The 23,341-nt window shown below is 45.6% G+C and overlaps 1 protein-coding gene across 2 annotated transcripts in view; it reads left to right on the plus strand.

Moving 5' to 3' along the window:
- Positions 1–23,117, plus strand: part of abcd1 (ATP-binding cassette, sub-family D (ALD), member 1) — a 42,974-nt gene extending 19,857 nt beyond the window's left edge. Inside the window, exons 9-17 of one of the 2 annotated variants that reach the window (XM_056273147.1) lie at positions 338–480; positions 724–895; positions 2,111–2,205; positions 3,227–3,372; positions 5,862–6,007; positions 11,769–11,853; positions 13,430–13,555; positions 22,696–22,783; positions 22,868–23,117. In XM_056273147.1, the coding sequence (XP_056129122.1) occupies positions 338–480; positions 724–895; positions 2,111–2,205; positions 3,227–3,372; positions 5,862–6,007; positions 11,769–11,853; positions 13,430–13,555; positions 22,696–22,783; positions 22,868–22,993 (1,127 nt within the window). In that variant the 3' untranslated portion in view covers positions 22,994–23,117. The remainder of the gene's footprint in view (positions 1–337; positions 481–723; positions 896–2,110; positions 2,206–3,226; positions 3,373–5,861; positions 6,008–11,768; positions 11,854–13,429; positions 13,556–22,695; positions 22,784–22,867) is intronic. The other variant, XM_056273148.1, reaches the window with a different exon arrangement.
- The last annotated feature ends 224 nt before the right edge of the window (positions 23,118–23,341 follow it).

The raw sequence follows: 23,341 nt of genomic DNA on the forward strand, positions 1-23,341 counted from the left end.
GGTTGCAGGGTGCTGTAGCCTATCCCAGCGCTCAATGGGCGGAAGGTGGGGGAACACCCTGGACAGGTCGCCAGTTCATCCCAAGGCAGACACACAGACAGACACATTCATGCACACATTTACACTGAAGGGCAATTTAGTATCAACGATTCACCTGACTTACATGTCTTAGGACATCACGCATGGTGACAGTATGAGGAAGATGAAGACATGGTAGAATAGGAAGCAAATTAAATCCTTTTTGTCATTAAATATGGGTCCTTGTCCACTACGGGGCAGTAGTTGTAAAATTTGCTGACAGTTTGACCATCAGTACTGACTCCCTTTTGGTTCACAGACTCAGTGGAGGTGAGACAAGCGGCCATGTTGATGAGAGAAGAGGAGTTGGTGAGTGAGAGGACACAGGCCTTCACCACAGCCAGGAACCTCCTCAACGCTGGAGCAGATGCTGTGGAGAGGATCATGACCTCTTACAAGGAGGTACCGGGTCTCTTCTGTGTGTGTGTGTGTTTGTTTGTGTGTGTATGTGTGTGTTGGCCCTTTGTGATGGCCTGGCGGCCTGTCCAGGGTGTCTCCCCGCCTGCCGCCCAGTGACTGCTGGGATAGGCTCCAGCATCCCTGTGCCCTGAGAGCAGGAAAAGCGGTTCGGATGATGGATGGATGGATGTTTTGCTTGGTGCTTTTCTATGAATGTTTTACGTTGTCTGTTTCGGTCTGTCCTAGGTAACAGAACTAGCGGGTTACACATCCAGGGTCTATGAGATGTTTGATGTTTTTGGAGATGCGAGTGAGGGAATCTACCATCGCTCAACAGTAGGAGAAGAGCAAAGAGAAGACAGAGGAGGAGAAATGATGCAGCATGGCGTGAGAGTGGGGGGACATCTGGACATTCGAGGTAAAATGACAACAACTACTGCTGCTACTACTACTACTACTACTACTACTTTTGGCTGCTCCCGTTAGGGGGCGCCACAGCAGGTCATCAGTTTTCATCTCTTCCTGTCCTCTGCATCTTCCTCTGTCACACCAGCCACCTGCATGTCCTCCCTCACCACATCCATAAACCTCCTGTTTGGCCTTCCTCTTCTCCTATTCCCTGGCAGCTCCATATTCAGCATTCTTTTCCCAATATACCCAGCATCTCTCCTCCACACATGTCCAAACCATCTCAACTTTGTCTCTCTTGCTTTGTCTCCAAGCTGTCCAACCTGAGCTGTCCCTCTAATATACTCGTTCCTAATCCTGTCCTTCTTCATCACTCCCAATGAAAATCTTAGCATCTTCATCTCTGCCACCTCCAGCTCCACCTCCTGTCTTTTCATCAGTGCCACTGTCTCCAGACCATGGTCTCACTACCATCTTGTAAACCTTCCCTTTGACTGTCTTGATGCATGCTCAATAATCCTGCCAGTTCATATGGACCTGTCCATCACCATTGCAACAAAAAAGGGCTCAGAGCCGATCCTTGATGTAATCCCACCTCCACCTTGAACCCATCTGTCATTCCTACCACAACCCTCACCACTGTCACACTGCCCTCATACATATCCTGCACTACTCCTACATACTTCTCTGCAACTCCCGACTTCCTCATACAATACCACACCTCCTCTCTCCGCACTCTGTCATATTAAAGCCAAATTAAATGACAGCAACTCTATTTTGTCATTGTATTGTTAGAATGAGTGTGTTCTCTGCGTGTAACCATCCTGTTGTGTAAGAGCAGTGGGCAGCTGCAGCGCCCAGGGACCAGCTCCACTTCTTCTTTCCATTGCCTTGCTCGGGCACAGGCAGGGGTATTAACCCTAACATGCATATCTTTTTGATGGTGGGAGGAAACCCATGCAGACACGGGAAGAACATGCACACTCCACACAGAAAGGACCTGGGACGGCCTGGGGTTCGAACCCAGGACCTTCATGCTGTGAGGCAGCAGTACTAACCACTGGACCACCGTGCCACTGTAAATGACAACAACAATGTTTTAATATCAGAGAAGACACAACAGCTGAATATGTGTGTGTGTGTGTGTGTGTGTGTGTGTGTGTGTGTGTGTGTGTGTGTGTGTGTGTGTGTGTGTGTGTGTGTGTGTGTGTGTGTGTGTGTTTAGGTCAGGTAATTGAGGTTGAGAAAGGGATTCGCTGTGAGAATCTTCCAATCATCACACCCACAGGTGATGTGGTGGTATCCTGCCTTAACTTACAGGTAACACACACACACACACATACACACACACACACACATAGGGATTGACACAGACAGATAAACAGAGAGGGAGACAGACAGGCAGGTGTTAATTAAACCACGGGTGTCCATAGGAACACACTAACCAATGTGTGTAGAGCAGAACTGGCACAGCTCCTCTTTATGCACATAAATGAAAAGAGCTTACAGATTCTCTTATGTTAATGAATGCATCTTTCAAAGTGAGTAAGACTAGAATTAACATCTCATTGTTACCTCGTAGCTACCTCATTGCTGTAGGATCAGAAAAATGGAGCTTCAACACAGATTTAATCCAGCGTGGCTAACATTTCAACTAAACAGTTTTCATCAGAACCGGTTATTGTAATATCCTGAGGATATTTTGGTTTAGGATAGCATGGTGGCACAGTGGTTAGCGCAGTCACCTCACAGCAAGAAGGTCCTGGGTTCGAACCCCGGGATTGTCCAACCTTGGGGGTCGTACCGAGTCGTCTTCTGTGTGAAGTTTGTATGTTCTTCCCGTGTCTGCATGGGTTTCCTGCGGATGCTCCGGTTTCCTCCCACAGTCCAAAGACATGTAGGTCAGGTAAATTGGCCTAGATGCATGTGTGTGTGTGTGTGTGTGTGTCCTGTGTTGGACTGGCGGCCTGTCCAGGGTTTCTCCCTGCTTGCTGCCCCAGTGACTTTTGGGATGGGCTCCAGCATCCTGTGACCCTGATAAGCGGTTTGGATAATGGATGGATGGTATTAACATTTATTCAGTTTTTGTCATTGTGCATATTGGTCCTGATAACATTTTACCCCTGGCTTCAATTTTGAGATCTTGGACACCAGCTCACTAGACTCAGCTTTACAATGGCATCTTACAGGGCAGAGGAACCAGCTTGGGTCCAGTTTCTGTAACCTTGGAAATGTTGGGGCAGAACAGCACCACCCAATGATAACAGTGTACACTGGTGCCATGTCTCAGCTGTCAATAAGATGGATCCTGAAGCTCTACATCTGTCTTATCTGTCTGTAGATAGAGGAACACATGGATGTGTTGATAACAGGTCCAAATGGCTGTGGGAAAAGCTCTCTGTTCAGGATCTTGAGTGGACTCTGGCCGGTCTATGGAGGAACTCTGTATCGGCCTCCACCCACAACCATGTTCTACATCCCACAGAGGTATAGTTTCCACTTCCAATGCTGATATCAATATTACCATTACTACAACTATCAAAGCTACTATCAATACTACTGCCACCTTTATTGCTATCAATACCAGGGATCGATGTTAAGGAACATTTCTAGTTATACATGGGGTGACCAAGAGCTCATTTTGAGGTCATCCCACACAAAACTGAGTCAGTTCAGCAGTGAGATGTCTTTGTGCATGCTCAATAATCCAGGTAAGGAAATCACAGAAGGTTGAATCAGTTCATCTGGACACAACATTTATTGACATACATTTCATCATCATCTAAGTGACCTCTTCAGTCTCAACTGACTGCTGGTACCCCACCCTTATAAACAATACAGTGGCATAATGACTGAAAACATTCGGGTTCATAAGCAAATTGCCATGACTTTTCAATGGCCATGTGTACTATTCACAGAGAGTAGGGGAATAGTTGCAATCACAGCATTGTAAGATGGTGACAGATGTACTCTTAGACCCCCCTCGGTTCAGGGATGGTCATTCCCTCCTCACATAGATGGCCTTTTTGACTCCCCATTCAAACCAGCGTTCCTCCCTATTAAGAATGTGCACATCCTCATCCTTGAAAGAGTGGCCACTCGCCTGTAGATGGTGTAGACTGTGGAGTCCTGGTCTGTACATGGTGTAGACTGTGGAGTCTTAGCCTGACATGTTAGCTCTCCTGTGTTGTGCCATCCTCTTGGCCAGCGTCTGTTTGGTTTCCCCGATATACAAGTCACGGCAATCCTCCCGACACATAACAGCATACTCTATATTGCGCTGTTTGTGCCGGAGGACCTGATCCTTGGGGTGGACCAACTTCTGGTGCAGTGTGTTTTGGGGTTTGAAAGCAACTGGGACACGATGTTTGGAAAATATGCGTCTCAACTGTTCTGACACTCCCACCACATACAGAATCACCACTGGTTTAAACTTGGACAGCTGTTGTCCTTCTCCTCTCTTCAGTTGGCTGGTGCACTGTTTGTGCGTCTTCGTGGCTTCGACGAATGCCCAGTTAGGATAACCACACTTAACCAGGGCCTGTTTAATGTGGGACTTCTCCCCTTCCTCGGCCGCTGTGTTGGTGGGGACGGTGTCAGCTCGGTGGTACAGCGTCCTGATGACTCCTAGTTTGTGCTCCAGTGGATGATGAGAGTCAAACCTTAAGTACTGATCAGTATGTGTTGGTTTATGCTAAACATCAACCATCAAATGTCCCCATCACCAACTGCAGTTTCACAGTGTTAGAAGGCTAACCTGTCATGTTCCACATCCTCCCAGGTGAACTTGATGTGGTTGTCGACAGAGTTCATGTGGTCAGTGAAATGTGCTACATCCTGAGATTTAATTTTAACCCAGGCATCATCCACAAATCTGAACCAATGGCTAGGTGGTGTCCCTGGATAGGACATCTGAGCCTCTTTTCTGCTTCCTCCATATACAAGTTGGATGCTACAGTTGCTACTGGGGAACCCATAGCACATCCATGCTTCTTCTGCCAGTAGTACTGCCCCCTGTCTGTGAAGTACATACATAAGACATAAGACGACACAGCTTCAGGAGCAGACACACTTGGTCAGTGTTAAGGGTGGTCCTATTGCTAATGGTGGGGTCATTTTGTAATTTCATATGGACAGCCTCCACTGCTTCATCAACAGGAACGCATATGATGGTCTCTTATGATGTTAAGATATACGCACGTACATCTTAACATCATAAGAGACCATTGTTTCATCCCCCTCCATAATGATGTCTCTCACCTTACCCACAACATCCACACTGTTCTGAATATGATGTTCATTACTGCCTACCACTCTTATTATTGAAGGTCCAGAAAGTTTTGGTGGGCACACACATGTCCTCACAAAAGCTGATGTAAGCTGTCACATTGTCAGTAGGTTCGTCCAAGTCTGTAGATGCAGCCTCAAAAACACTCCAGTCAATGCAGTCGAGGCAGGCCTGGAACTCCAGTTTTTACTTGTTGGTCCACTTCCTCACAGTTTTAACCACAGGCTGAACTGATTCAACTTTCTGTGACCGCACAGTGAGGGTTTCATATAATGTAGTAAACAGTTTTTGATTAATTTTTTTGTTGCTCAGTTGTTATCTGATAGTATCTAACAAAAAAAGTAAAGACCAATACATAATTTATACAGTGCATTGAAAAAGTATTTGTCCCCTTCCTGATTTCCCCTATTTTTGCACTGAATGGTTTCAGATCTTAATACAAAATGTAATTCAAGACAAGGAGAACCTGAGTAAACAGAAAATGCAGTCCTTGGTTAATGTCCTGTGTGTTCTATAGGAACCCTCAGAGACCAGATGTTCTATCCAGACTGTCAGTAGCAGAACAGTCTTGATATCTCGTTTTCTGTGTTGTAGACCCTACATGTCTATAGGAACCCTCACAGACCAGATGATCTGTCCAGACTGTCAGTAGCAGAACAGTCCTGATATCTAGTTTTCTGTGTTGTAGACCCTACATGTCTATAGGAACCCTCAGGGATCAGGTGATCTATCCAGACTCAGTAGAAGAAATGTCCGACCGGGGATTCACAGATAAATGCCTGGAGGAGATCCTACGAACTGTTAACTTGCTCTACATTCTGGACCGAGAAGGAGGTGAGACAGAGATTGTGTATGCTTTTAATTCTAACATAAGTTAATCTGCGTATGCATATAGAGATGTACATATATGTAAATGTAAATTCCTTCAGAAAACAGTCCAAATAAGCCACTGCAGGCAACATATCACCACAGCATGTCATTCATGCTGGCATTCAGTTTCTTTTCTCTTTTGTTGCGATTAAGTTATAAAAGTTCAGGTTGTTTTATTTGTCAAATGCACAATACAGGCAGACATTGCTGACAATGAAATGCTTAAGCATCAATTCGCATCAAAAAAGCTAAAGAATGTGACATAAACAGATTAAGTTGAAAGTAAAAAAAATCTAAAAACTAACAAAAAAAATAGCTGCAAGCGGTAATTCTGGGGTTCAAGCCAACACAATTAGAAATTGAAAGCTTCAACAGCTTAATTAAAGATATCCACAAAGTTTGGTTGGTGATGTTTGGACAAACTGTCTTTGATTTATGGCCAAATTTGTTGACTTTGGTCTATTTATGTGCTGAGCTATACCCTTTTGAAGTTCATTGGTCAATATCTTGAAAACTAAATAAGATATCCACAATCTTTATACAACTTTAGATAAGCTTGGTCCAATAATGATTTACAGAAAATTTGGTAGCAATCAGACCTAAAGTTTGGGAGGAGATGACAAAAACGTGTTTTTAAAAGAATTCAAAATGGCGAAAATCTAGTCAGGCTGACTTCCCAGATAGCATCCAGATGTGGGCCACTTCAGGCAGTGATGCAGCACTGATGGCCTTCTTCTGGGCCTGACAAAATGGATGTGAGTCTGAAGTGGCCCACATGTATAATAGAAAATATGGCCCAAAAATGCCAAATCAAATGTGGGCCTTTTTTGGCAAAGATGCGGTGCTCTGGGCAACATGTGATCTGGATGTGACCCTGAAGTGGCCTGTGTGGTAAATGGTGAATATGCCCCAAATATCACAAAACTAATATGGCCACCTTTGGCAAATATGTGGCACATGTGGCAATGCTATGGCTTGGTTCTGGCCCAGATCTGGCAAACAGGAGCAGACCGCCCAAGTGCCGTCATTCCACATGGTATGTGGGCTGGAGGAAAGATAGATGAAAGTCAGATGGGGGACGGGTCCGGGCCACAGCAATTTTGCTATCTGGGTAATCGGTTCTTGGGGCAAATTTGTAGCAAGAGGATAGATGGATGTCTGTACCAGGTCACTTGTAAATCAGACATACGGCGTAGGTATTATGACTTTTCAAAGTTGACCTTTAATTATAGCGCCCCCATTAGGCCGATTGCGTTCATATTTATTGGGCAGCACTTGCTTACAGCTTCCAATCAATGGGCAAAATCTTATGTCTCTACCATTTACCATCTCACGGGAATTTGCTCAAACTTTTCTGAAGAAGAAAAATTATAATAAATATAGTCGCAAGCGGTGTCTCCAGGGTTCAAGCCAACACAGACCATTAGAAGCTGAAAGCTGAACAGCTTAATTAAAAATATCCGCCAAGTTTGACGAGTTTTGGACAAACTGTCGTTGATTCATGGCAAAATTTCCACAAGGCCCATGCATGTGTTTGGAACTGGTGGCTCCCCCTATTGAGCAATTTCAGATCAGTTTTAAACGACGTGGTTCAACATTGTTATGAAATGTATCCTATGAGTTTTGTAATGATTGGCCAAACAATTTCTAATTTATAGTCTGATTTATGTTAAGCCACACCCATTTTTGCATTTTAGCGCCCCCTAGTAGTCGAGTTGAAGGGTTTGTTTCTAGTACATGTGTAGACATAATCTGCAAGTTTTGTGATGATTGGCCCAAGAGTTGTTGACTTTGGTCTATTATGTGCTGAGCCACACCTTTTCTTTTCTGATTTTCTCCCAATTTAGTGGCCAGTCGCTCCCTATTTTAATTCAAACTCCCACCCTCATACTGCATGCATTCGCCAACTGCAGCTCTCTGGCTGGCAGTCTCGAAGGAGATGCCTCGCCATTTCCGTGACAAGGCGAATCCAAGCCAAACCACTGCTTTTTCTGACACACACAGAGACGCATTCATGACGAACACAAGCCGACTCCGCCCCCCTCCCAAAGACAGCGTTGCCAGTTAATGCTGCTTCATCGAGTCTGGCCATAGTTGGATCTGACGAGACCGAGGCGTGAACCCCAGTCCCCAATGGGCAACGGCATTGATACAAAGCCGATGCTTAGACCGCTACACCACCACGGACCCGAGAGCCACACCCTTTTGAAGTGTGTGTCCAGCTTCAGACGACGGTCCATGGTCTGGCAATATCTAGGAAGTGTCCGCTCCTAACTGCTTGTGGCACCAGACTTTGTCTCCTGGACCATAATGTTGCCAGCAATGTTGACTATGTTTGAGCCGTGGACATTTGTTGTGATTTGTTGAGGTTGTCCCACTCATTGTGGAACACCTTATTCCCGTCCCCTGTGATGATGGAGGGTGTGAGGAAGGTTGACACTTCATTGAGGGCCCTGGCCACGGCGGTCTCCAGCTCCAACCCAAAATCATACGACTCACAGTGGTCCAGTCTCTGCAGAATGGTGGTCAGCTGCTTGCTGCGGTACAAGTGATGGACTGTGGCAAATAGAAGTATGTGCTTGGGAAATTTCCACTCACCATTTGTCACTGCTCTGCAGAGGTCCTGTCCTATAGAAAGCACAAGTCAGCGGGTCTTCTCACACTTAAAATCACTAGCACCAGACAAGACAAGGGTGAGGAACCTGTCGAGCTCCTCAGGTAATGGCTTATCTGCACGCTTATATAGTTCATCTGCAGTGGGCGGCCAGGGCAGCACACTGGACTCCAGGAAGGCCTTCTTGATGATGTTATGCAGAGAGAGGGCTGCGTCCTTCATTTGATCGGCTGTTCCAAGCCGATAAGCACACTCCATGGCGTCCTCCAAAGTGATACGAGAACTGTAGACCAAGTAAAATGAAAAGGATCCTTTGTTTTTCAATGAAACCTTGGAAAAGGCCAAGCATTTCCTAAGCTCCTCATCATTCTGTAGACAGCTCATGAGTTTCTCAGCTCAGTATTCAGAGCTTGGTGCATTGTGCTCCTCAAGCTCAAGGACATATAAGCGATGTAGGAACCTGAGCTGTAGGACCTGATTGCCATTCCTTGACATACTCTCTCACCACATTGTAGGCTGCAAGTGTGTGCTGCAGTCTTCTTAGCCTGGCCTGTGTCTTCCTTATCCATCTTGTGAGTATGGTGGAAGTACTCGAGGTTGAAGTTGTTACGACATGTTTCATGGTATCGAGCTTCTCTTGCAAAGAGATCTTCACCCTGGACTTTGTGAAGCAGCCTGCTTTTTCCGAGATTTTCTGCCATTGGCTCGATACACTTCCATGCTGGCTCTTTGTTCTTCCATGTTGGAAACTTGGTTTTCCTGTGCACTTTTAGTTGAAACTTGTTACAGAAAATGGATTCTTTGGGAAAGAGCGAGCATGCTGCTGCTTGTGCAGTTTTTGACTTTCGAGGAAAATACTTCTGTGTTGCAGAGGGCTGGTCTGAAGTAGCACTTGTTGAGCTTTTCAATCGATCCAGCTCTGATGTGAAGTTCAGGTAGCAGTTCCTATGGTACTCAGTTGTCTCCAATTCGACACCATCTAATGTTTCTGGCAGCAGATCACAAGCAGCCTTCATACAATAAGGCAAATCTACTGCCTCAGCTAGTCTTCTGTCATGGATATCAAGTAAATGTGACAATTGCTCTTTGTGGTGACCTTTTATAGAATTGAAGAAAGTAAAGCGGTCATCAGATGCACTTGAGGTGTGTAATACACAAATGGGAGTAGGGCTTTTGAGAGGGGGTTCAGACATGTCAGAAGTCTGAGCACTTTTCCTCTGTCCCCTTTTCCTCATGGTTTGTTGTTTTTATATAGTCTACCACTACAAAGGAAAGAATAATATCAACATAAATTTAGCTTAATGGAACTGTTTGCCAGCTGTTTTGAAAAGTACTATACAAATAAAGTCTTACTTACATCTAGCCTACTTACTAACTTTACGTTAGCTAGCTAATGTTACCTAGTGTTAGCTAGCTATTTAGCAAGTAAGCTTATTTACAAATAAAGTCTTACTTACCTCTAGCCTACTTACTAACTAGCCAAGTTAGCTAGCTAACATTACCTAGTATTAGCTAGTTATCTAGCAAGTAAGCTAGGAGTTTCACCGGGGCAACATAGTGCATGGGAGGATCATGCTATGGAAAATAATAAAAGATAGTATTGTTCAGGAACAGATGAGTGAGTATCTTTTATATTCCAGAAATTAGTTACAAGTGTCAAGGGGGTTGAAGACTTTTGCAAGGCACTGGAGTGCTAAAATGTTTCTCCCAGCAAACTGTGTCCAGATGAACTGATTCAACTTTCTGGGATTCTCAACCATCCTTCACAGTTTCTCCCATCTGGACTCGCCTGGATCCGGCCCATACCTGGCCGGAACCTGGTGCAAATGTTTCCCTTCATGTTTCCCTGTTATGGTTTTTTTTTAGGGAGTTGTTCCTTGTCCAATGTGAGGGTCTAAGGACAGGATGTTGTGTTGCTGTAAAGCCCACTGAAGCACATTTGTAATTTGTGATATTGGGCTATACAAATAAAATTAACTTGACTTGACTTCAGTATTCAACTGACTTTGTCCATCTTTCAGCCTGACCCTCAACTCCCTGCTGATGAGATTAGCACCTGTTACTGACCTGCTGTTTCTACTGACCTGCTTTTTCTACTAACCTGCTGCTTCTACTGACTTGCTGTTTCTACTGACCTGCTGCTTTTACTGATCTGCTGCGTCTACTGACCTGCTGTTTCTACTGACCTGCTTTTTCTACTAACCTGCTGCTTCTACTGACTTGCTGTTTCTACTGACCTGCTGTTTCTACTGACCTGCTGCTTCTACTGACCTGCTGCTTCTACTGATCTGCTGCGTCTACTGATCTGCTGTTTCTACTGACCTTCTGCTTCTGCTGACCTGGTGCTTCTACTGACCTGTTTCTACTGAACTGCTGCCTCTACTGACCTGCTGCTTCTACTGGCCTGCTGTTTCTTTTTTTTCTGGATTCCCCCCTCCCCCTTCTTTTCTCCCCAATTGTACTTGGCCAGTTACCCCACTCTTCCGACCTGTCCCGGTCTCTGCTCCACCCCCTCTGCCGATCTGGGGAGGGCTGCAGACTACCACATGCCTCCTCTGATACATGTGGAGTCACCAGCTGCTTCTTGTCATCTGACAGTGAGGAGTTTCGCCAGGGGGACGTAGCAACGTAGCACGTGGGAGGATCATACTACCCCCCCATTCGCCCCTCCCCCTGAGCAGGTGATCCGACCGACCAGAAGGGGCGCTAGTGCAGTGACCAGGACACATACCCACATCTGGCTTCCCACCTGTAGACATGGCCAATTATGTCTGTAGGGACGCCCGACCAAGCCAGAGGTAACACGGGGATTTGAACCGGCAATCTCCATGTTGGTAGACAGAGGAATAGACCACTACGCTACCCGGACCGCCCCCAAGACCTGCTGTTTCTATTGACCTGCTGCTTCCACTGACCTGCTGCTGAGCACTTGCTTTTTGTGCTGCTCTAATTTGGGCCTTGGTGCCATCCTTCAGTCAAGCCTTTTCCAGATTTCCATAATGTGTGTGTGTGTGTGTGTGTGTGTGTGTGTGTGTGTGTGTGTGTGTGTGTGTGTGTGTGTGTGTGTGTGTGTGTGTGTGTGTGTGTGTGTGTGTGTGTGTGTGTGTGTAGGTTGGGATGCAGCCAGTGACTGGAAGGATGTTTTGTCTGGAGGAGAGAAGCAGAGAATGGGGATGGCACGCATGTTCTACCACAGGTATTGAATGACTGCTGCTGGCTGACTGTTTTCCGGCCTTCCCATTACTAACTGTTCATTGATTGTTTACTGACTGAACTGTCAGTTTAAATACTGGGTGACTGATTTATGGTATGGTTGATTTCTCTGTCTCCTGTCATGGTAATTTACTGACTGCTCATTGGTTTATAGGATAGTTTACTGGCTCGCTGGTATACTGACAAGCTGGTGGATTCATTTACTGCTGATTTACTCTGACTCTGATGGAGTTAACTTACTGCACATTTCATTGACACGATTTTGAAGTGAAATATAAATTCATGTGCTTGTGATAGAAGATTTGTGAACAACAAAGCAGAGAAAAGGAAGAAATGTAGACGAGTGACTCACATTACTCATTTTGTACTGTTGATTTTGAGTTTACACGGAAATGTTTTGCTGTGCACAAATCTTTGATCACAAGGTTATGAATTTTAGTTTTACTACTCTCTTTCTCTCTGTCTATCTCTCTCTGTCTATATTCAATTCAATTTAATTCAATTCAAATGGCTTCATTGGTATGCCGTAACAGTGTACATTTTGCCAAAGCAAATGTCCAAACATTGAAAAAAAAGCCAAACATCAATTGGAAAACACATTGAAAAGAAACACACTACAACAAAGAAACACACTAGAACAAAGAAACACACTGCAACAAAGAAACGCACTGCAACGAAGAAACACACTGCAACAAAGAAACATAGTACAAGACAATACAACATACTGACATCGAATATGGCAGCAACAGCATGTGTCAGGTGACGGTCACTCACTGTGCCTCACTTTATGGCAGGCAGCAACATAGACCGCTGCTAACTTACACTCTGTGCCTCACTTTATGGCAGGCAGCAACATAGACTGCTGCTAACTTGCACTCTCTGTGCCTCACTTTATGGCAGGCAGCAACATAGACTACTGCTAACTTACACTCTCTGTCCCTCACTTTATGGCAGCAGCAACATAGACTGCTGCTAACTTACGCTCTCTGTGCCTCACTTTATGGCAGGCAGCAACATAGACTGCTGCTGACGTACATCTCTTCGGGTCTTCCTCTAGTAGGACTGGTAGTCTTTCTTCATCTGGTCGGTTTAGAAAACCTTTTGTTATCAGTTGGAATTGTTTAAAATGTGCTTCTCTAACATGTTTATATTTGTCACGTGGTGAGGAAGTGTAGCTCTGTTTCAGGCTCACTGAGGCTGCAGTGACATCCTTTGCTCTGCAGGGGGCAGGCTTTCCTGTGTCTCCCCTTTTCAGTAGCCATGCTGTGCTCACTCAGTCTGAACACAGTCAAGCTTTTTTCTCTCTCTCTGTCTGTCTGTGTCTGTCTGTCTCTCTCTCTCTCTCTCTGTCTGTCTCTCTCTCTGTCTGTATCTTTTTTTTATTTTAAATGTAAATTTTTTTAATTTAATTTTTTTTTCAATTTAAAATAAAAAAAAACTCTCTCTCTCTGTCTGTCTGTATCTCTCTCTGTCTCTGTCTCTGTCTGTCTGTCTGTATCTCTCTCTGTCTCTGTCTGTCTGTCTGTATCTCTCTCTCTCTGTCTATATCTCTCTCCCAGACCTCAGTATGCTCTGTTAGATGAGTGTACTAGTGCTGTGAGCATCGATGTGGAGGGAAATATCTTCCAGGCTGCAAAGAATGCTGGGATTTCGCTGCTGTCAATCACCCACAGGCCTTCTTTATGGTACACACACACACACACACACACACATATACAGACATAATTCCAGCAACCAACCAGTCACTCAATCTATCAAACTTAGTTGATACAGTACATTCAGTACATATAGAAGCAATAGATACAATCTGCCTTATATCAGAACAGCAAATACGTCCATCCATCCAAATACGATTATTTATTTATTGTTCTCATTGATTGAGATTGGTAATGATCCAAGAAAGGAAAAGGAAAAAAATTAAGACTTTAAGGTTAGTTTTTAGAGAAAATCCTAACCTACACAGAAGTTTTCAGGTCCAGAGGGAGACAGTTCGGAAGTGTGACTATAGAACAACTCTTTCTCCATCCATCCATACCTCTGTACCTTTGTGTCTCTCTCTCTGTCTCTGAGTGGCAGTGTGCACAGATGCAGGAGCGTCGTGCTCCTCTTACCAGTGCTTGTTGTTGTTGTTATTCCTGTTGTTGTTATTGATTATTGTCAGTAGCAGTCTATTCCATTACCTACCAACACGGGGATCGCCGGTTCAAATCCCCGTGTTACCTCTGGCTTGGTCGGGCCTCCCTACAGACACAAGTGGCCGTGTCTGTGGGTGGGAAGCCAGATGTGGGTATGTGTCTTCGTTGCTGCACTAGCACCTCCTCTGGTCGGTCAGGGCGCCTGTTTGGGGGGGGGGGGGACTGGGGGGAATAGCGTGATCCTCCCAGGCGCTACGTCCCCCTGGAGAAACTCCTCACTGTCAGGAGAAAAGAAGCGGCTGGTGACTCCACATGTATGGGAGGAGGCATGTGGTAGTCTGCAGCCCTCCCTGGATCGGCGGAGGAGGTGAAGTAGCGACCGGGACGGCTCGGATAATAGGGTAATTGGCCAAGTACAATTGGGGAGAAAAAGGGGGAAATAAATCTAACAAAAAAAATACTGATTATTATCATCTCCCAAGTCACCAAGAACTTATAAAGATTGGCACAGACTGTAAAGAACACTATTTCAACTCAAAAACAATACCGCAGGAGATTCTCAGACCACGGGGTCTAACGTGGATTCCTATCCCCGGGGGGAGGTGATGCAGACGGTGCAGGGAGAGGAAACAGAAGCGGGGTAGGCGAGCTGGTTTGCTAGCCCAGCTAAGGGTTGCTCCATACAAAACTCCTCTCCTAGTGTGTTTCTCATGAATGTAAGATCACTCCCCAACAAAATGGATGAGCTAAGACCGAGTATCATTACACTACAAAGGACTGTTGTGTTCTGATTTTCACGGAGACATGGCTGAATCACAGCATACCGGTTGCCGCAGCAGGCCACTCGCTCCATCGCGCCAACAGAACATCTGACTCTGGTAAGAAATCAGACGGTGGACATTGTGCTTACATAAATGAAGCGTGGTGCACGAACACGACCATAATCAATAAATTCTACTCTCCGAACCTGGAATATCTCAGGTTTTAGTGCTGACCGTTTCAATTGCCCAAGGAATATACATCCATACAGCTATACAATATACATTCACTATCATCCTGGTCCCCAAGAAACCCCGTATCACAGGATTAAATGACTACAGGCCCATTGCCCTAACATCTCTGGTCATGAAATCCTTCGAGAAACTGGTGTTGGCCCATCTGAAGGAAATCACAGGCCCTCAGCTTGACCCCCCTGCAGCTTGCCTACCGAGCAAACAGGTCAGTGGATGATGCGGTCAACATGGGATTGCACTACATCTTCCAACACCTTGACTCCCCAGGGACATACGCAAGGGTCTTGTTTGCTGTTTGTGGACTTCAGCTCAGCATTCGACACCATCGTCCCAATTATCCTCCACTCCAAACTCACCGGCTCACTGTACCAGCCACCATCTGCCAATGGATTAAAACTTCCTGACAGACAGGAGGCAGCTGGTGAGGCTGAGGAAAATCACATCCAGCACCCGGACAATCAGCACTGGTGCCCCCCAGGGATGTGTGCTCTCCCCTCTACTCTTCTCTTTCTACACAAATGACTGCACCTCAGGTGACCCATCTGTTAAACTTCTGAAGTGTGTGGACTACACAACCATCACTGGCCTTATCCAGGATGGTGGCAAGTCTGCATATAGACGGGAAGTTGATCAGCCGGCCCTCTGGTGCGGCCATAACAACCTGGAGCTGACCACACTCAAAACAGTGGAGATGACAGCAGACTTCAAGAGGAGTCCCCCAACACTGCCACCCCCTCACCATACTCAACAGCACAGTGTATGTGGTGACAACCTACAGATTTCTGTGTTCCACAATCTCCCAGGACCTAAGGTGGGCATCCAACATAGACACAATCATCAAAAAGGCCCAGCAGAGGATGGACTTTCTCCACCAGCTCAAGAAATTCAACTTGTCTCAGGAACTGCTGATTCAGTTCTACACTGCAATAATCCAGTCTGTCCTCTGCACGTCCATCACTGTCTGGTTTGATTCAGCCACCAAACAGGACGGGGACAGACTACAATGGACAGTTAAGTCTGCAGAGAAAATCACTGGTGCCAACCTGCCCTCCATTCAGGACTCCAGACTCAGGAACCAGGCAGGCAACATCACTGCAGACCCATCACACCCTGGTCACAACCTGTTCCAACTCCTCCCCTCCTCCCCCTAGGTGCTACAGAGCACTGTACCCCAAAACAACCAGATATAAAAAGTTTCTTTCCATGGGCTGTCATTCAAATGAACACTTAACACTGTCAAATAAATCCAACCATGTTGTATATACTGAACTATACATGTTGTGTATACTGTACTGTACATGGTACGTATACTGGTACACTCTGTCATGTCCATCTACCTCAGGCATGTAAGTAAGCTGCTAACGTCTATTTCAGCATCTCTGTTATATTCTCTGGACCATTGCACTTCATCACCTCTTATTTCACCTGTATAAGTCAATCCTTGTGTATATATCTGAAGATTGTTGTGTTTTGTTATTGTATGTTAAACACACAGAGAGCCACGAAACTAGAATCACATTCCATGTATGTGCGAACCTACATGGCCAATAAACATGATTCTGATTCTGATAAAGTTGTTATCATGGCAGTATTCATACCACCACAGGCTAATGCTAAGCTAGCGCTTGGACACATGCGTGACGTCATCAAGTAAACAACAGAACACACACCCTGATGGAGTTTTCATCATTTCTGGGGACGTCAACCAAATGAGCCTCAGAAATGTTCTTCCCAGATTCTATCAACATGTCAAATGCACAACCAGGGGGAAAACATCCTATACTAACATAAAGGACACATGCAGGGCCATGTCCTGCCCCCACCTTGGACAGTCAGACCACTTCTCTTTGTTTCTTGTCTCAGCATACAAAGCCCTTGCTATCAGTGCCAGCCCGACCAGCAGGACAGTTAAAGTTTGGCCTGAGGGAGCCGTCTCTCAACTCCAGGACTGTTTGAACACACAGAATGGAGGATATTTGCCCATCAGACAAACCTGGAGGGGTACACTTCATCTGTATTGTCATACATTAACTACTGCACGCACAATGTCACTGTTAGCAAAAGGATCCGAGTGTACCCAAACGAGAAACCGTGGATGAACAGTGAAGTCAAACGGCTGCTTAGAGCAAGAGACATGGCTTTTAAATCAGGAGACACTACAGCGTCGCCAGAGCAAACCTCAAGAGGTCTCGGATCTACAAAACACAACTACAGACTACGAATAGAGGAGCGCTTCAACAGTGACTCCAACCCACGGAGGATGTGGCAAGGCATCCAGGCCGTCACAGATTACAAAAGGGTAAATAACACAACATACACCAGCCAACAACACTGCCAACCTAGCGGTGGAACTTCAGAACGTCTTTGCTCGGTTTGACAAAGACAATAACCAACCTCGAGTCGGTTTCAAACTGTTGGGAGACCCACAGACCCTTGTTCTACAGACTCCAGAGGTGTAGTGGACCCTCCGGCCGGTTCGAATCCCCGTGTTACCTCTGGCTTGGTCGGGCGTCCCTACAGACACAATTGGCCGTGTCTGCGGGTGGGAAGCCGGATGTGGGTATGTGTCCTGGTCGCTGCACTAGCGCCTTCTCTGGTCGATCGGGGCACCTGTTCAGGGGGGAGGGGGAACTGGGGAGAATAGCGTGATCCTCCCATGTGCTACGTCCCCCTGGTGAAACTCCTCACTGTCAGGTGAAAAGAAACAGCTGGCGGCTCCACATGTATGGGAGGAGGCATGTGGTAGTCTGCAGAGAGGGTGGAGCAGAGACCGGGACGGCTCAGAAGAGTGGGGTAATTGGACAGGTACAATTGGGGAGAAAAGGGGGGGGGGGTATTATACACCCTGGACAGCATCTGTTTCAGCCCCTCCCATCAGGTAGGCACTTCGGATCAGTCCGCACATGCACAAAGAGACTGACAAACAGCCTCTTTCCACGTGCCACTAGCGGGTACGTGCAGCATTTGCATATATCTACTCACGTTACTTTAAGCCACTTAATATCTGTCCACCACATCTTTACTGTATTTTTGCTGATGATGTTTTTGCACCTCGTAAGTTGTATGTTATCGTTAACTGTATTGTATATTATACCGTATACTGTCTATATTTTGCACTTGTTGTTTAGACTCTACTTTTTATTGCTGGTATTTTATTTATTTTTCTTATCTCTTTTATGCATGCACTATTTTGAGGTTGACACACCTGCAGTTTTGGTGTGCTTGGCATAATGACAATAAAGTTCTTCTTGATTCTCTCTCCCTCTCAAACTCTTACCTCTCTGTCTCTCTCCCAAACTGCCTCTCTGCTGTTGGTTTGCAATGTAAGTCAGAGGCCAGCAGGAGGCAGTAATGTTATGCTTGTCTTTAGTTATTGTACCCATCAGTTTTCTGATCTGCCACACCCTGAATTATTATAATTTAGTCTGTAGTAGTAGTAGTAGTAGTAGTACTGGTAGTAGTAGTCATAGTATTAGTACCAGTAGTAGTAGTACTGGTAGTAGTAGTAGTAGTCACAGTAGTCACAGTATTAGTACCAGTAGTAGTAGTACTGACAGCAGCAGTAGTAGTAGTAGTCACAGTATTAGTAGGATTCTTGATTCGCTCTCCCTCTCAAACTCTTTCCTCTGTCTCAAACTCTCTCAGCTGTTGGTCTGCAATGTAAGTCAGAGGCCAGCAGGGGACAGTAATGTTATGCTTGTCTTTAGTTATTGTACTCATCAGTTTTCTGATCTGCCACACCCTGAATTATGATATTTTTGTCTGTAGTAGTAGTAGTAGTAGTACTGGTAATAGTAGTGGTAGTAGTCACAGTATTAGTAGCAATAGTAGTAGTCGTAGTAGTACTGGTTCTAGTAGTAGTAGTAGTAGTCACAGTAGTAGTAGTAGTAGCAGTAGTCACAGTATTAGTAGCAGTAGTAGTAGTACTGATAGTAGTAGTCATAGTAGTAGTCACAGTAGCAGTAGTAGCAGTAGTCACAGCATTAGTAGTAGTAGTAGTAGTAGTACTGGTAATAGTAGTGGTAGTAGTCACAGTATTAGTAGCAATAGTAGTAGTCGTAGTAGTACTGGTTCTAGTAGTAGTAGTAGTAGTCACAGTAGTAGTAGTAGTAGCAGTAGTCACAGTATTAGTAGCAGTAGTAGTAGTACTGATAGTAGTAGTCATAGTAGTAGTCACAGTAGCAGTAGTAGCAGTAGTCACAGCATTAGTAGTAGTAGTAGTAGTAGTACTGGTAGTAGTAGTAGTAATCACAGTAATACCAGTGATTGTTTATGTAGTAATAGTTGTCAAAGTAATAGTAGTAGCAGTAGTAGTTCATCATCCCCTGAAGCGTCCAGAAGTACTGCAGCAGTAGAGCAGACAAGAAGTGGCTGGTCAGTGTTTACTGTGTATGTAGGGTAATTAGGGAGGTGTTCCTTATCCCATGAGAGGGTCTAAGGAGAGGATGTTGTGTCGCTGTTAAGCTCACTGAGGCACATCTGTAATTTGTGATATTGGGCTATACAAATAAAATTGATTTGATTAGATTTGATTTGAATAAAACTCTCCGTTGATACAGGCTTCCGTAGGAAGTCTGCCAAAGGTCTGCTGGAGACTGATTCTGTACAGCAGGTCTTCCCAAACCACTTCCTAATGTGTCCCACCTTTACAGGTACTTTTTTCACCCAGGACCCACAAAAATATTTTGTGCAGTAAAATAAGAAATAAATTCTCCTCATCTGTCAAAAAGCTAGTTAATTAACATCCAAGTCAAGTCAAATTCATTTGTACAGCCTAATATCAAAATGTTCCTCGTGGGGCTTAGACCCTCACGTGGGATAAGGAACAACTCCCTAAAAAACCCTTTAAAAGAGAGGGGGAAAATAGGAAGAAACCTCAGAATCAGAATCATCTTTATTGGCCATGTAGGTTTGCACATGGAATGTGACTCTGGTTTTGTGGCTCTCTCAGTGTACTTAACATAGAATAACAACACTACAACACAACAACCTTCACATATATACACAAGGACTGACTTATACAGGTGAAGTAAGAGGTGATAAAGTGTATTTAACATAGAATAACAACACTACAACACAACAACCTTCACATACATACACAAGGACTGACTTATACAGGTGAAGTAAGAGGTGATAAAGTGTATTTAACATAGAATAACAACACTACAACACAACAACCTTCACATATATACACAAGGACTGGCTTATACAGGTGAAATAAGAGGTGATGAAGTGCAATGGTGCAGAGAATATATCAGAGATGCTGAAATACACGTTAGCAGGTCACTTACATACATGCCTGAGATAGATGGACATGACAGCGTGTACCAGTATATGTACCATGTACAGTACAGTACATACAACATGTACAGTACAGTATATACAACACGGCGGGATTTATTTGATAGTGTTAAGTGTTCATTTGAATGACAGTCCATGGAAAGAAAGTTTTTATATCTGGTTGTTTTGGGGTACAGTGCTCTGTAGCGCCTACCAGAGGGGAGGAGTTGGAACAGGTTGTGACCAGGGTGTGATGGGTCTGCAGTGATGTTGCCTGCCTGGTTCCTGAGTCTGGAGGTGTATAAGTCCTGAATGGAGGGCAGGTTAGCACCAATGATTTTCTCTGCAAACTTCACTGTCCCTTTTTTATTTGGTGGCCGATCCAAACCAGACAGTGATGGATGTGCAGAGGACAGACTGGATTATTGCAGTGTAGAACTAAATCAGCAGTCCTGAGGCAAGTTGAACTTCTTGAGCTGGCGGAGAAAGTACATCCTGTGCTTGACCTTTTTGATGATTGTGTCTATGTTGGACACCCACCTGAGGTCCTGGGAGATTGCGGAACCCAGAAATCTGTAGGTTTTCACCGCAGACACCCGGTGAGGGGGGGCAGTGTTGGGGGGCTCCTCCTGAAGTCCACTGTCATCTTCACTGTTTTGATTGTGTTCAGCTCCAGGTTGTTATGGCCGCACCAGAGGGCCAGCTGTTCAACCTCCCGTCTATATGCGGACTCGTCACCATCTCGGATAAGGCCAATGATATTTGTGTCCGCGAACTTCAGGAGTTTAACAAGCAGATCAACTTAGGTGCAGTCACTTGTGTAGAGGGATAAGAGTAAAGGGGAGAACACACATTCCTAGGGGGTGCCAGTGCTGATTGTCCAGATACTGGATGTGATTTTCCCCAGCCTCACCAGCTGCTAAACTGTGAGCACTGTCGCCTCACAGCAAGGAGGTCCTGGGTGCGAACCCCAGGGTTGTCCAACCTTGGGAGTCATCCCAGGTCATCCTGTGTGTGGAGTTTGCATGTTCTCCCCATGTCTGTGTGGGTTTTCTCCAGGTGCTCCTGTTTCCCCCACCATCAAAAAGACATGCATGTTAGGGTTAATACTGCTGTCTGAGCCCCTGACCAAGGAATGGCAAGACAAGCTGGAGTTGGTCCCCAGGCACTATACGGAGGCTGCCCACAGCTCCTAGCTACACAGCTAGGATGGGTGAAATGCAGAAAATGAATTTCCTGATAGGGATTAATAAAGTATATCAAAATCAAAAAGAAAACAAAAAATCTTGTCAATCCGCATACTGATTTGGCAAAATTTTATGTCGGACGCCCTTCCCGACACAACCACTAACCCTATGGAAGGGTACCCTATGGATGTCATCCCAGTATTCATAGACTTGTGCCCGTGCCTGTCACCTGAAACAGGGAACCAAGGCTGGCGAAGCTAATCTGATGTTGTGGGTAACGGAGTCTCCTATCACTAGCATGCATTGCTTTACTCTGTCGACAGGAGCAGGAGAGGCACGCTGGCCAGTAGGACTACCAACAGGGCTGGTGAGGGGCAAAACCAGTCTGCAGTCAGGAGAGGTGACTGCAGACTAGGTCACACGACCGGTGGCTTGCTCTTGCGAGCCTTACCATGCCAGTAAACAGAGATAGACTCCGTCGCATCTGCTGACGAGGCTGAGCTAGTGCTAACAATAGCAAGTCTGCTGCCAGGCCCGGGGCTAAGGCTATCTGGAGTGCCCGTCATGTCTAACGTAATCCTAGCCGAAAGCAGCTGCTCTAACTCACGGACACGTCTCTCTAGTAGAGACAACCTGTCTGTAACTACGGAGCAGTCCCCACAAACCATCGTTTTAACGAGGCTGCTTTGACTGAACGCAATACAACTGCTAAGCTAGGCTAAGCTCCAAGCTAGCAACAAACTTGGAACGAGAAGCTGCCTACTAAACACGAGTTGTATGAGAAAGAAAATAGAGAATCTAGCGAGAAGTGAACTAAGCACAGAAAACAGCTAAATCAGTAGGTTAAGTGAAGAGGTTAGAGCAGAATATAGAGGAGAAGAGAGAGTAAGAGAAGAAACAGCCGTGATTGATCCCACAAAGCTGAATATCACGCAGGCGGGAGCTGTTGCATCCCTTTCTGGGTGCGCCACTGCCACTGGAAAGGCTCCGTGTGCATTCCTCTATATTCCTCAATGCAGCGTTCCTCTTTCCAGTCTGCAGTCCAGCGCTGCTACTGATGAAGACACAAGACACACATTCACCATTTATTTATTCATCCTGAACCCGCTGGTGGGCTGCACCCCACAACCAGAGCCATAAACAACCACACTGTCTACTCTCCTCTTCTGTCTTCTTTGTCTTCTTCCTTCTATCGCTTCTCCTCCTACAGGAAGTACCACTCGCACCTCCTGCAGTTCGATGGGGAGGGAGGTTGGCGCTTTGAGCCACTCGACGCCTCCACACGTGTCTCTCTGCAGGTCAGTGTGTTTGTCTGTCTGACTGGCTGTCTGACTGCTTGTGTGTATCTGTCTGACTGACTGCCTGTGTTTCTCACTCTTTAGGAGGAGAAGGAGAGTCTGGAGAAGCAGCTATCTGGAGTACCTCACATGCAGCAGCGTCTGGTGGAGTTGCGCCTCCTGCTGGGGGAGAGGGAGGAGGAGGAGCTGAGGAGCACAGAGAAGTTTTAAACCACGTCCACATGAACCAGATACACGGACAGATTAGAATCATGATGGAGTCACCTCAAGATGGATTCAACACAACAGACCTGAGTGTGTGTGTGTGTGTGTGTGTGTGTGTGTGTGTGTGTGTGTGTGTGTGTGTGTGTGTGTGTGTGTGTGTGTGTGTGTTGATGGGGGAGCTCACGAATCTTTCCAGGTATTGCTGATGAAAGCAGTTGTAACTCCCCCTGCCTTCTTTTTCTTTTCTCTCTCTCTCTCTTTTTCCTCTCTCTCTCTCTCTCTCTCTCTCTCTCTCTCTCTCTCTCTCTCTCTCTCTCTCTCTCTCTCACACACACACACAACCTGTAGTTGGCT

Source organism: Lampris incognitus, chromosome 2 (genome assembly GCF_029633865.1).
Source record: "Lampris incognitus isolate fLamInc1 chromosome 2, fLamInc1.hap2, whole genome shotgun sequence".
Taxonomy (NCBI): domain Eukaryota; kingdom Metazoa; phylum Chordata; class Actinopteri; order Lampriformes; family Lampridae; genus Lampris; species Lampris incognitus.